This window comes from Aspergillus campestris (genome assembly GCF_002847485.1).
Source record: "Aspergillus campestris IBT 28561 chromosome Unknown P168scaffold_5, whole genome shotgun sequence".
NCBI classification, from domain to species: domain Eukaryota; kingdom Fungi; phylum Ascomycota; class Eurotiomycetes; order Eurotiales; family Aspergillaceae; genus Aspergillus; species Aspergillus campestris.
In genome coordinates, this window is record NW_020194340.1 from 2,104,198 (window position 1) to 2,117,702 (window position 13,505).

The following is a 13,505-nucleotide window of genomic DNA, read 5'->3' on the forward strand; positions in this document are numbered from 1 at the left end:
GCGTCGAAGTTATTATTACTACTACTAATTCAGTTCCACTATGATGTTACAATCGGTCTCGAGACGATAATGGGAAGTTCGCTCGTATCGACGGTTCGTACGGGACGGGGTCAAAGGAATGCTAATCGACTAAATTTGTGATTAAAACGGACGACGGGCCGCCGAAGATCGTGTGGAACGCAATGACGACAAAACTGGCGGAGTAAGGAGATTCGTTCGGCAAAAATTCGAGCTGCTGACCAGAATGAATAAATAAACCCAATCACGAAAAACCAAACCAAACCCCTGAGTTTATGATCCCAATTTTCAACTCATTTCACCATTGGTAAGGATCATTTTGCCCTGGTTTTCTCTCCTCCACTTCCCGTTTCGTCGGAAGCAACTGTGACGGTAACGATTAAGACATTGAGAGTATACAACAAACAAGAAAGGGTGATTCGGTGTCTAGGACAAATACCGGTGTACAATTTCTCCTGGCAGTGTTCATGTTCGTTTCAATTTGCTGATCTGACAGCGTGGTATCAGCAATGGGGAAGAAGTCCTTCATCTTTCTCCATTTAGTCGCCTGCTCCTCAGCAGAACACAGGAGAGGCTGGTGCGATGAATGGTTTTTACCGCCCTACTCGGCGGTGTCGAGCTCGTCATGGACAGAAGTTAAAGGGTCCAGGGAAGCTATCCCGGTCAGTAACAAGTTTGATCTCCAATACCATTTACCGAACCACTCTCGCTTCATCTTCTTGCTCAGAGTGGAAAGGTAGTGATGATACTCAAAAACGAAACGGGTCAGGGACTGTAACAACTGTACCTTTTCTATCCTCGCCATTTGGACCATTTTCGCGCTCGTCTTCGCGTCTTTCACGATCATCATCACGGCGATCCCTATCATCTTTGATGTCACGTTCTCTGTCATCAGGGCTGCGGGAGCGATCACGAGAGCGCTCGCGCTCGCGATCACGGCGGTCATAGTCGCGATCACGGCGCTCGTAGTCGCGATCACGGCGCTCGTAGTCTCGATCAGGCCGTTCAAACTCTCGCTCGTACCTATCGTCCCGACGAGGCGAATAGTCACTTCGACCCCGGCGCGGGGATGGGGAACGACCACGGCGAGGAGGAGTACGGTCACGGCGACGGTCACGACCAGAGTCGAAACGCCACGAGGCCGATGGAGGAGTTCGGGCCCACTTGACGATATTGTCAGCTAGAGAAACGAGAACCCTACTTCGGGACTTACTTCAATTTTCAGCAAATCATCTCTGCCAATCCGTTTGTTGTGCATTTCGTGATAGGCATCGTCGGCGTCACGGCGGCTTTCATATTCGACGAATGCAAACCTTATACCGATTAGAATGAGAACAACGGGAAGGGAAAGAAACGAAGAAAAACGCAGTCTTCGAAACAGGGATAAACACACAGTCTGCTAGAGGGCGTACGCGGGGCCGGGATGTCACAACGAACAAGGCGACCATATCTAAGATGAGGTTAGAATATTTGCAACAGTTTCAGCCGAATATGAGCAGCAAGGGGTGATTTTGGCTAATTGGTGCAAAGACAATGCATTCGAACGAGTCCACAGCAAGGTGACTATGGATAAAGGGGAGAGGGGAGGGAGCCAGTGGATAGGATCACATCTCCTAAAGTAGGGGAAAGACGAGTTCCGGCGTCGACATCGCGAGACTCCGACGAGGTAGGGATATTGCGGAGATGGCAACGATTCGTCTGGTTATGGTAGCGTGTGAGAATCGACGAGCCGAACGTACCGTTCGAATTCGTAGGCTAAGTCGCGAGCTCGAGTGCCGTGCCCGAAGCCGGTGACATAGAGAGTAGTACCAGGGCGCGACATTTTCGTTGGAGGCGTTGAGCGGATCGTGTGGGATATCGGGGTAGCACGGGCAACACTACAGTGACAAGTTGTAGGTTGGATGCCAGATGGTGGGAGCAATCAGGACAGTATCAGGAAATGAGGAAGTTGAAGAATGACCATGAGACTACGGCTGGTCTTAAACACCATAGACGACGTTATTAATATTACCTGAGCGCCAGTTACAGTTAGCGAGGTGTACAGCGTCTGTATGGTACTTCAAGATTTGAATACAATACATACATGACACCCCATGGTCGTCGGCTGAAACAACCTCAGCAGGTACCACCAGCACATCAAACCAAATATCTATCCGTATTTCGTACTACTCCGTACCTTGGTACTTACTTGCCTACGGTCAGTACATTGTAAGATCTCCTGGCTTTCTTTGGATGAACTCTCCAGAGAGCATGAATTTGTTTACTTTAGGAGCTTTCTTTGTTAGAATTACCAGGAGACAACCGGTAGTAACTTATACAGCCTAGCAGAGCATAAAGTAGCCTGACCATTTCAGGCCATCCGAAACCTTTGTACTATTTTCGAAAGGCCTTCGGAAGTTTATTACTTGGGCAGTACGAAGTAGCAAAGCCTTGACACGGACAACGAATCTGTTCCCAAAAATAGGCGTATCATTGAATTGTACGGAGTATTGGTAGGGCAGTAATTACAGGGGTATGTGGCTCGGACCACCAAACCTTGAGACCAATTGACTGGTGGAAGCTGTTATTAGGGAGTAGGGAGTTAGTCAATGAACAAGCTGAACTAGTTAACTATTCCACGGAGTGTGCCTTGGATGATGATAATAAACAAGACAACTTCACTAATTCTAGTCACCACCCACTCTTAACTCCTTATGCTATTACTTGGACTGACAAATCCTCCTAATCTCAGGTGATTGTTTCCCTCCTTTTTATCATACTCTAGTACTAATCATGCTCAAATTACTGTTAGAAATACAGACGATTGATACCTACATTAAAACAACACTTGATAGCAGCACAACCAAGCGACATAATCTTGACTGTCTCGATTTAAGCTCTTTTCAACAGGCTTCCTCCTAAGGGTATCCATACGGCTGTGTCCTCTCAACATGCTGCTTTGATTGGGATTAAGTCGCTCTCATGGTTCTACAGCAACAACCGAACAAACCGGGAACCATATTAGTATATTGTTAAATCTCATTCGTTGAATGCTCGAAACTCGACTAGAACAACGAGAGGAACACAATCGGAATTGCCTACAGATTCGTGCGATCTATGTAACGGACGTTCGTCAATTCTCAAGGATAGCTTAAGGCACCTATAGCATTCGGATGCTGGGTTCTCAGCAGCAAAATGAGCCTAGATCGCCAAAACGGAGCTCAACGCGATGAAACGAAGGGCGTCAGGGAAAAGTCTATGAGCCATCTACCTCCATTGCCACCCTCGTCTACGCCCGTCGAGGTACGGCTAATTCCATTTGCTCCTCAAATTCCATTACTTATTGTCCCAGGATAAATTTACTACCAGCACACCTAACTTCCTTCGAGAAATCAAGGGAAAGGTCTCTGAGCCGGTAGCGGCAGCCTTTGTTGGCGGTGGCGTGGCCGGTGCAGTCTCCAGAACAATTGTCTCGCCTCTTGAGCGCCTAAAGATTCTTCTTCAGATACAAAGTGTTGGCAGGGAAGAGTATAGGTTATCTATATGGAAAGCTCTTGTTAAAATAGGAAAGGAAGAAGGCTGGAGAGGCTTTATGCGAGGCAATGGCACAAATTGCATACGCATTGTCCCCTACTCTGCGGTACAGTTTGGGAGCTATAACTTCTATAAGAAAGTGAGTTGGACTACAACCTCATATAAACCCGACAGGAATCTCTCTCTCTTCCCACCCCTCAACCATTTGCTACGCTTAGTCTTTAACACAACTTTGTTTCAAGTTTGCGGAACCTTCACCAAATGCGGATTTATCACCGGTGCGCCGCCTTATTTGTGGAGGTGCTGCCGGCATTACGTCTGTCGTAATAACTTACCCTCTGGATATCGTTCGGACACGGCTTTCAATTCAGTCAGCTTCTTTTGCTGTCCTCAGCCAGAGCGGTCCCGAAAAAAAATTACCAGGGATGTTTCGTACCATGGTTCTTATATACAAAAATGAGGGTGGTATCATAGGCCTCTATCGGGGTATCGTCCCCACAGTTGCCGGTGTTGCTCCATATGTGAGTCTGACAAACCCAGCATGCTGACTATCACTGACTGTTGTCAGGTTGGTCTTAATTTCATGACATATGAATCGGTTCGCACATATTTAACGCCTGAAGGGGATAAGACGCCAGATTCCCTACGTAAGCTTTTGGCTGGAGCAATTTCTGGCGCAGTTGCCCAGACGTGCACATATCCTTTGTAGGTTATTTTCCTTTTTATTTGACTCGTAAGAGTGGTTAGGATCAAACCTCTGCTTTCCCTAACCATCAGTGGGACTCATTGGCTTATCCATTTATCTTAGTGATGTTCTGCGCCGGCGCTTTCAAATCAACACAATGACTGGGATGGGTTACCAATACTCTTCAATTTGGGATGCTGTGAAAGTCATTGTGGCTAATGAAGGATTACGTGGTCTTTTCAAGGGGATAGTCCCGAATCTCCTCAAAGTGGCGCCCAGCATGGCTAGCAGTTGGCTCAGCTTTGAGCTAGTAAGGGATTACCTCGTTGAATTAGGCGACAAGTGAAATCTCACGAATCCACGCCGTGTCTTATAACAATATATAGATCAGCTGTCTCTTTAGCCATCATATCCTTACGTCCAATCCGTGCGATAGAAATCTACCTCCTAGTACAATATAAAGAGCCCATAACTATGGGATAATTCATTTTGTAATTAATTTGTAAATTACATTATCCCAAGTAGCCATTGCACGTATTCTCTCATCAATTCTAACTTCCGGCCAAGTTAACTTGAATTCAAGAACAAAGAGACAGTTCACTTCAATAAGAATCAATCAGAACTGAAAGCTAAAAGTTTAATGGTGGGCAATGATTATTCAATTTGTTACCTACTGTTCATCTAACATTTCATACTTATTTTGTTTCAAGTTTGTGGTGGGAACAATGGAGGAGTTTGATAGATTCCCAAACTGGGAAGGGGCTACCTCATAACACTGATTGAATAGACCTTTCCGGCTTAGAGGTTTTCTCTTCAGATTCTCATTCCTTTTGTCCACTGCCATATTCGTGTATCACGACTTCCCCCGTGTCCCAAGCTTGATCAGTACTCCGCACGGGAGTATTCAATCAACCTTTATAACTAGACTAAGAGGGCCGGACATACATTGACGGTAGTGTTTCTCAATCACGGTTACTGGCTTATCTAATTGATTGGCTGTGTATGGATTCCAGCAATCTAGCTCAATGCGTTCTGTATACAGGGTTAAAAGAGAACTTGTATAAGATATGTTTGAAAATGTAGCCTAAGTTTATTCATTTGATATTGAATTAAGCTTGAGGCTGCAGGGCTAAGTCTACATGTACACAGACATGATGACCAGGTACCTGGACAAACTTAATAAGTCAATTTGGTTATGCATGTTGTGAAGATGCGACGGATCTGGACCCGCCTATGGAATTCTACTCCAAGGGGAGTACTGAAACTGATGGCGGTCCGACGATGGGACGCTTACATTGATAGTCCAAAAGACAACAATACTTCCCAAGCAATTTTAGATGACTAGAAGAAGCAAAGCAACAAGGCAAGTGTCACTTTTCTTGGGCCACCCCAGTTGACATTTACATGGCTGCCATGACTCCATAATAAATCCTTGGTCTAGGCCCTTGCTTAATTCTGTCTTAGTGTTTAAAGAATGCTACAGCCACTTCGGGCCTAGCGTATTCTTAGAGAACCATTATTTGTATGTTTTTTTGGTCCATATTCAGCCTCTGTCTGTATTTCACAGGAAAGTATCAGAGGAAGCCACATACATATTTGAGTTGCGTTGAGAACAGTAACTCATTCCGGTTCCCTGTGTTCTAGGATCATGGCTGTTGACTTGATTGATAAGGGATAACCAAAAGACGCCGTCTGTCTTGAAATCCTGGAAATTGATTGAATAAATTTACAGTTTCTGGCACTCGGGTATACTTTGGTATTGACTAGAGATATGGGTTTGGAACTCGGTCCAAGTGATGAACTCAGCCATAGTTCGCTGCGGATGGTGGCAAGGTATGGTATACTAGTACATGCACGGCCGACGAATTTGAATAAGCAGTGCCAGCAGAAAGCAGACGGGGAGACAACAGGGATAGGGCAATCGTCTCAGACGTTCATGAGCGATAACACCACTGTATGAGCCGTCATCAGAGATAACGACATCTCCAGATCAGCAGGTAGAAGTACGCAGCGCATTCGACATCATGGTGATTTCTTGCAAATATGTTGGTAAGTACAAGCCTTTATTTAGGTAATGTAGTAACTGAACTTTGAGATATTACGAGGTTGAGAAAAATTACAAACTTTTGCGTTTGCTTTACAGAGTAACTAAACTAACCAGTTACCTGATTGCTGACTACGCTGGTTCGGGATTTTGGGTGATTAGTAAGGTAGGGCACAACCCGCACACACCGTCCGGTTGTAAAATCGTAGATCGAAAACCTCACCAGCTTGACTTCGCATACGGGTGCGACAGCTAGCTAACCTCCAGGTATCCCCATCAGTACCAGCAGCCATGGGTATGTTTCACACCCTTTTGAAGTTGGGCTTGAATGATCAGACTTGTTCATTTCATGGATTTCTCTTTTCATGCAATTTTCGAGTAATTTAGGTGATATTCTTTCTAATCTTAAAATTTAGGTATCGACTTGGACCGCCACCATGTGCGCAGCAGCCACCGCAAGGCGCCGAAGAGCGAGAACGTCTACCTTCAAGTTCTCGTGAAGCTGTACCGCTTCCTCTCCCGTACGACTGGACCTGCCTATTCAAATGCAACCCGCGGACTCTTCGAGACTAACGAGATGTTTACTTTATAGGCCGCACGGATTCGAACTTCAACAAGGTTGTGTTGCGCCGACTCTTTATGTCGAGAATCAACCGCCCGCCTGTTTCGCTCTCGCGTCTTGCGTCTAACGTGACCGAATCCCACAAGGGCAAGACTGTCGTCATCATCGGCAGTGTCACGGATGACAACCGCCTTCTTAACGTCCCGAAGCTGTCCGTTGCTGCTCTGCGCTTCACCGCTACTGCCAGAGCCAGGATCGAGAAGGCTGGAGGTGAGACCATGACTTTGGACCAGCTGGCTCTCCGTGCGCCTACTGGAGCCAACACGCTTCTCCTTCGTGGCCCGAAGAACTCCCGCGAGGCTGTTAAGCACTTCGGCTTCGGTCCCCATAGCCATAAGGTATGTCTATCTTTTATAGGGCTGTCGAAAGTGGTGTCCGGAGGTCTAATGCTAACCCGTGGTAGAAACCCTATGTGAGAAGCAAGGGTCGGAAGTTCGAGAGAGCCCGCGGCCGGAGAAGGTCTCGCGGTTTCAAGGTCTAAGGGATTGCTCTGTCTCATTGTGGATCTTGAAAGCAGAATCGGCGACGGTCAACTGGAATATCGGACAGGGTTGTACCTGTACTTTGTTGACTGGCTCATTTCGTGGCTAGCTTCGGAATTTCTAGCCGGCGTGGCAACAAAAGCAAATGTCGTGGGTTGATTAGAAATTCACGTAGAAGTGAAATCGAGGTGGAAATGAAATGAATATGTTTTCTAAATGAGGCGTTGACAAATCGCAAAACTAACTATCTTTATGTACCGGCAAACTTTCGTGTTTCCATCTCTTTCCCCCAGCACCTTCATGGTAATCACCTGCGGTGTGGCCTTCACCCCTAAGCATATATTTGTAGATGGTCAAACCATCCAGTCCAACCGGGCCTCTCGTGTGTATTTTGTTCGTACTGATCCCAACCTCAGTACCAAAACCATACCTCATCCCATCTGCGAATCTTGTCGAAGCATTCCAGAAGACACCCGCACTATCAATGCTGTTCATGAACATGTCTGCTGCCTGCTTTGACGCAGTCAAGATGATGTCGGTGTGTCCAGATGAATGTGAATTTATATGATCAACTGCCTCTTCGATAGCAGCGCTGGGCTGCGATGTCGAGGCAATCGTTTTGACAGCCAAGATGAGGTCCAAAAATTCGGTATCATAGTCGGCATCGGTAGCATCCAGCAGCAAGCCATCCGGTATAGTTGGCAATGTCTCCGATAGCGCCGCTTTTGCAGGTGCGTCACAGCGGAGACACACCCCTTTCATGAATAGTGCTTCGGCGATCTTGGGGAAAATAGTCTCAAGGCAGTCCTGATGCACGAGCAATGATTCAAGGGAATTGCAAGCGGCCGGATAATCGGTTTTGGAGTCCACAACGACCTTGATGGCAATGTCTGCGTCTGCATCAGAGTGAAGGTATGCGGAACAAATCCCATCGGCATGGCCAAGTACAGGGATCTTCGTATTATCCTTGACGTAACGGACAAGATCGTTCGAACCTCGAGGAATGACGAGGTCGATTAGTCTGTCCTGAGCGAGTAATGAGGCAACGACATCTCTTGTTACGACTAGTTGAACAGATGACTCGGGAACCTTGGTGTTTGAAATCGCCTCAGAGATAACTTTCGAGATAGTAACGAAGGTTTGCGTCGACTCTTTCCCACCTTTTTACGGGTCAGCCAACAATGAGCAAGTCGCGGAACAACATAGGGCATCTTATTATGTTTTTACCTTTGAGGATTGCAGAATTCCCGGATTTAATTGCCAACGCCGCTATATTTGCAATAACCTCCGGGCGAGCTTCAAAAATAATGAGCAAGACACCAATTGGGCAGCTCACTCTTTCTAGAATAAGTCCGTCGTCTACAAGCGTCCGTAGGGTGACATTTCCGACTTTGACGCCGTCAGTAAAAGTTGACAAGAACCGGTATTCAGAAACTCACTCGGATCCTTTAGATCCCGCACACTCAATATACCCTGCAACATGTCATCATACTTTCCCGGCCGCGATAAGTCGAGTCGCTTCAGGACACTGTGGCTCAGGTTACCGCTTTCTGCAGCACACGTCGCGATCTCCACATCCCTAGAATTTGCCTCCAAGATGGAACTCTTGTTTTTTGACAACGCATTGTGAAGTGCTGTCAATGCCTCATTTCGGTCTATTTCGGACAGGACAGCTAGACGACGAGAGGCTAGGGAGCCGGCTTTGGCGATGTCATGGGCAGATGATTCCGTAAGAGACATTGGTAAAGTCCTGAGGATTTGTAAACCTGACCGGCAAATTATCAATAGAAATGAATATGTATCAATGAGTGAAGAGATTGTTATATTGGTGCGAGTTCAGCGAAAAATGACGGCATTCGGAATTACTCCTGCTTTCTCGGTACTGACTTCGCTTTTCACCAACTTATGCTGATATGACTAATCAGGCGTCACATAAAGAAGGCCGCTGCCAAGAAGTTTTGTGAACAGGCCGAGTGAAGTAATACCCGCCCTCAACTAAAGCCCCTAGTAGTGGAGCGGCGTTACTATTGCGATGCCTATCAAGCCCATGCCTCAAATACACACCGAGTTTCCATGGAAGGGACCAGTTCTCTTGTCAGTTTAAGTAATGTATAAGTGTAGGTCGCTTTGTTTATTCTTGTAAAATACATGTTACCTGTTATTGTCACTTATCAATGTAGGACGAATCGGAGGCATGTTACCATAAAAGCGGTGGCCTACATAAAATCATACCTATGCATGATAGCCCAGAACCCCGCCAATTCTTGAAATGACGCAGACTTTCCAGCCTCAGTACAACCAACTAATTGGCCATTGGCAGCACTATCAAACGAATCGTCCCATGCTACAGTGCTTCGATATCTTCTATCTCTGCAAGTCTCCATCGATACGTTCGATATTGTCAAGTTACACATTTGATCGAGCCATATGTCTATGACCATGGCAGAGATCCTTACCCGCCTGACATCTCTGCCTCCCCGTTCACAATCTCCACACGGTGTGCATAACGAGCAATATGATAGCCAAATCCGTGACCTCATTTCCTACCTTAGGCACCCCGGCAAGCCTTCTGACATTGCAAATGCTAGTCAGTATCTTTTAGATGTAAGCAAATTCCCGTGACCGATTTGTCGATATCTTGTGTCGTCCATAGCTCTCATGTATCATACATTCCCAAAACAGTAGCAGCTAACGTTTTTCATGCGCAGAATCTTGACCCATCAGAGCACTCCCTGTCATATCTCTATGTGCTTAACTATCGCATACAATCTATCCAGAACAATACCAAAAACATCTTACCAGATGATGTACTCCCTGGAGGCAATTCATGGGGATGGGCCGTTCTTTTCTTACAACAATTTGACCCTATACAAATGAGATATGCCGGTCAGGAATGGCGGAACCTTGTTCACCTTGTATCCCAAGCCGCCCTGGCTGTTTCAAAGGTAGGGTGGCGTGGACCTGCTCCTAGTGTAGTGGTGTTGTTACTGACTTGTATAGCCCCTACTAGCAGTCCAAATCTTGAAAGATTCTATACTCAAAATAGATCCTCGCTCGCGGGTTTTCACCTCTATACACCTTGTTTTTGTTAGGCTTTGTTTACTATCAAAGTCATACGGTCATGCGTTACCAGTTCTGGATAGACAAATCTATCTATTCCCTACAATCACGGGTCAAGCATATCAAAAGCACCATCGTCATTTGCCGTGTGCAGTACATGAATCTAGCGATGCGTTTATCACTGATAATGCAGATTTCTCTTCGAAGCTGACATACAGAGATTGTCTCCAATACCTTCTATATGGGTCGATGGTTTATATGGCACTGAAGCAGTGGTCCAAGGCCCAACACTGTTTAAGTATGGTTATTGCCTCTCCTGTTACAAACTCAGTCAGCAAAATCATGGTGGAAGCATACAAGAAATGGATTATAGTTAGCCTCCTCGGGCATGGAAGGGTAATATCCGCCAAGCTGTCACTTAATAGATGCAGGAGGAGCTAACGTGTTGACATATCAGCTAACGCCGGATCCTGGGATCATTGCGTCCCATGTCACGAGAATCTACCAGTCCTTGACCAAACCGTATGCATCCGTTGCTGAAGCATTCGAGCGTGGTGACTACCGTGGACTCGTTGCTGAGATTGAGATCGCCCAGTCCGTGTGGTGCATGGTGAGTGAAAACATGAAACAGGGGTCGCGGACTGGTCCTTATTTCTAGGTTCTCGGAATTGACTGAATCCAGGATAATAACTTGGGCCTTGTCTCTCAGGTTATACGAGCTTTCCCTAGATTCATGGTTACAAAGCTAGGGAAAACTTTTTGTGCTCTCACAATGCGGGATGTAGCACACCGTGTGTCGGGCTGTTTACCATCCCAAGGAATTGAACAGTTTGTGGCTTGCACAATCATGTCTAATATGTTAGATGCTGTCTTGTTGCACCCACGAAATAATAACGATCATACGATGCTTCGGCTTGCTCATGGAACAAAGTCCCGCTTACCTCAAGAACGCCGGGTGCAATGTCAGCTTATATTAGCGGACCAGTCGTTTCACGTACTCGCGGACACCGTCAACCAAAGCAACGTCGAACTGGATCTCGGCAATGACCATTTCCAGTTTTTGCAAAAGTCTCAGAGATGGGTGGACCATGCTGGAAAGATTGGCAGGGGTTTCCCTGCAGGCAATGCCAATGCTGCTGATACCGATGAGGACATTATGAGTGATCTTCATTGAAGCCAAGTAACGTTGGCCCAGGCTCTTTCTCATTTTCGTCCTGTGGTATTAGATAGCATTGATTCGATGCATTTTCTGAATATTGACGACACGATTCTAATGACTAGGCCATGGACTTTCCCTATCTCTCTCCTAGTAGTTATTATTGACATCATTTGTGATCTCGAATATCTGATAGGTGGTTGAAGGGTTGTATGATGTATCCAACTTATCTCTGCTCTAAAGTATGTCTGTTTATACGAGCGGGCTTCTTCAAATCCTTAATAGTTCAAAGACTCAGGACTAGGGGAACAGTTTTTGATTAAATTGGGGAAATCATATTCTAATTTGTTGTTTCAGTCCATATTTGCGCTATTTACATCCTGAATTTTTGCTAATACATTATGCTCTAAAGAGGCGTTTCCCACAAGCCCTAAAGCATGCCAATTTTCTTAGCAAAATTTGCGGCTAGTAGTAATACTAGTCCTATCACAACAGCAATATACTGGGGATGGTCAAACAGAAATGAGTAGTTGAAGAGTAACTTGACTGTCTTAATATAGAGTGGCAGGGCCGCCCCCGGAGCCCTGGCCACGGATCACTTTCAATCCGCTCTGGATTAGGGTCAACAACACCTAAGCTAGTAGCAATAACAGTAATAGTAGTAGTAGTATGTCAAGACCCTAGGATCCCTTCTCGCTTCTGCCGTACTAGCGTTGGTGACTTGGGTTATTCAGGGTGAAGAGCGCCCTGCGGTCTTCCTATCAGTTATCAACAATAGATTCTGTACTAACCTGAGGCCTCACACAGTGGCCATGCTACTATATTAATCAACGAGTGACCTGATGGTCTAAAGATGACTAATAAGTAATAAGAGAAGTAAGATGTGTCAGATATAGAAACCTGATTACTTAGATTAAGTATAAGTAAGTAGAAACTAGACTTGAAATGTATACTCAGACTTGAGAGTGTTATTAAATATAACTAATTAAACTATAGATATAGGTAAATAAGTATCCTTATATATTCTTTCTTAGCTATTTTTATAGTAACTCCTTTATAATCACTTCCAGAGTTATTTTAATTATATATTTCCCTTAGTACCTACTTCTCTGGCTACTCCCTGGGGGTAGGTATAAAGTAGATAATTATATTATATAACTACTCCTCTATCTCATGTTAGGAGTAGATGATTATATTATATAACTTATAGTTATCCTTATGCAAGGGTTCTGATTTTTATATTAATTAATTAGTGTTAGGCTTCTGCCTGGCTGTACTGTCTTTTATAAAATATTAATCTTATTAAGTTTCTATAATATTACTCCCCTCTCTTCTAGTGTTTTATTCTTGAAACTTATAAAAATATATTTCTCTCTTAATTATAGTTTCTGAAATCTATCAATCTTTTTCTTATACTAATATTATTATGCTAGTAAATAATAATACCTGAAAGCATAATTATCTTTGTTAATATAACTTTATTCTTGCTACTAGCTCTGTTATTAATATTTCTTATAAATCCTGTTCTTCTTATAATATTAATTATATTATAGACTTGAAGAGCAAGAACTGTGCTAAATATATATATTATAAATAGAAGTATATAAAGCAGTTATATAATAAATAAGAGTGAGAATCTCTTGAGAGAGATAAGAAGTATCTAGCTAATAATTTAGTTAAAGCTAAAAAGTAATAACTTAAATATTCTTAAAAAATATTATAAGTTATATCCAAGATCCTCTATTTAAGAAAGTAAGAATAATTTCTAAAAGATTATAATAGCTAGATACTTAGCCATAACTCCTTTATTATAAAGTAGCTTGATAATAAGAATCCTCTAAGTCCTGAGAATCTTTAAAAGCTAGATTATCTAGCTAATATCTAAGATAGTGCTTAACTTGCCATGGTATCAGATATCTCTAGTT

At 44.4% G+C, this 13,505-nt stretch overlaps 5 protein-coding genes across 5 annotated transcripts; 3 read left to right on the top strand and 2 right to left on the bottom strand.

The window, feature by feature from the left end:
• Nucleotides 1–619: 619 nt before the first annotated feature.
• P168DRAFT_281647 (RNA-binding protein) lies at nt 620–1,840 on the bottom strand (the record flags this gene model as incomplete). The annotated part of the gene is made up of 5 exons (XM_024835940.1): nt 620–672; nt 806–1,181; nt 1,232–1,331; nt 1,412–1,468; nt 1,758–1,840. The coding sequence occupies 5 exons, from the start codon at nt 1,838–1,840 to the stop codon at nt 620–622; spliced, it is 669 nt and encodes a 222-aa protein (XP_024693931.1).
• Nucleotides 1,841–3,192: 1,352 nt separating this feature from the next.
• P168DRAFT_235223 (putative mitochondrial carrier protein) lies at nt 3,193–4,562 on the top strand (the record flags this gene model as incomplete). The annotated part of the gene is made up of 5 exons (XM_024833448.1): nt 3,193–3,300; nt 3,350–3,670; nt 3,774–4,052; nt 4,100–4,236; nt 4,340–4,562. 5 exons carry the CDS (start codon nt 3,193–3,195, stop codon nt 4,560–4,562), a joined length of 1,068 nt encoding a protein of 355 aa, XP_024693932.1.
• Nucleotides 4,563–6,444: 1,882 nt separating this feature from the next.
• On the top strand, nt 6,445–7,631 carry P168DRAFT_290116 (60S ribosomal protein eL18). The gene is made up of 4 exons (XM_024837139.1): nt 6,445–6,555; nt 6,677–6,781; nt 6,853–7,220; nt 7,286–7,631. Exons 1-4 carry the CDS (start codon nt 6,552–6,554, stop codon nt 7,361–7,363), a joined length of 555 nt encoding a protein of 184 aa, XP_024693933.1. The 5' UTR covers nt 6,445–6,551; the 3' UTR covers nt 7,364–7,631.
• P168DRAFT_252700 (glutamate-5-semialdehyde dehydrogenase) lies at nt 7,553–9,403 on the bottom strand. Its single transcript, XM_024834343.1, has 3 exons — nt 8,804–9,403; nt 8,592–8,753; nt 7,553–8,524 (listed from the first exon to the last, which is right to left on the bottom strand). Exons 1-3 carry the CDS (start codon nt 9,102–9,104, stop codon nt 7,605–7,607), a joined length of 1,383 nt encoding a protein of 460 aa, XP_024693934.1. The 5' UTR covers nt 9,105–9,403; the 3' UTR covers nt 7,553–7,604.
• An 18-nt stretch (nt 9,404–9,421) lies between these two features.
• On the top strand, nt 9,422–11,598 carry P168DRAFT_304355 (putative COP9 subunit 3; the record flags this gene model as incomplete). Its single annotated transcript, XM_024838838.1, has 6 exons — nt 9,422–9,481; nt 9,545–9,968; nt 10,073–10,309; nt 10,365–10,820; nt 10,882–11,034; nt 11,107–11,598. The coding sequence occupies exons 2-6, from the start codon at nt 9,792–9,794 to the stop codon at nt 11,596–11,598; spliced, it is 1,515 nt and encodes a 504-aa protein (XP_024693935.1). The 5' UTR covers nt 9,422–9,481; nt 9,545–9,791.
• Nucleotides 11,599–13,505: the final 1,907 nt, after the last annotated feature.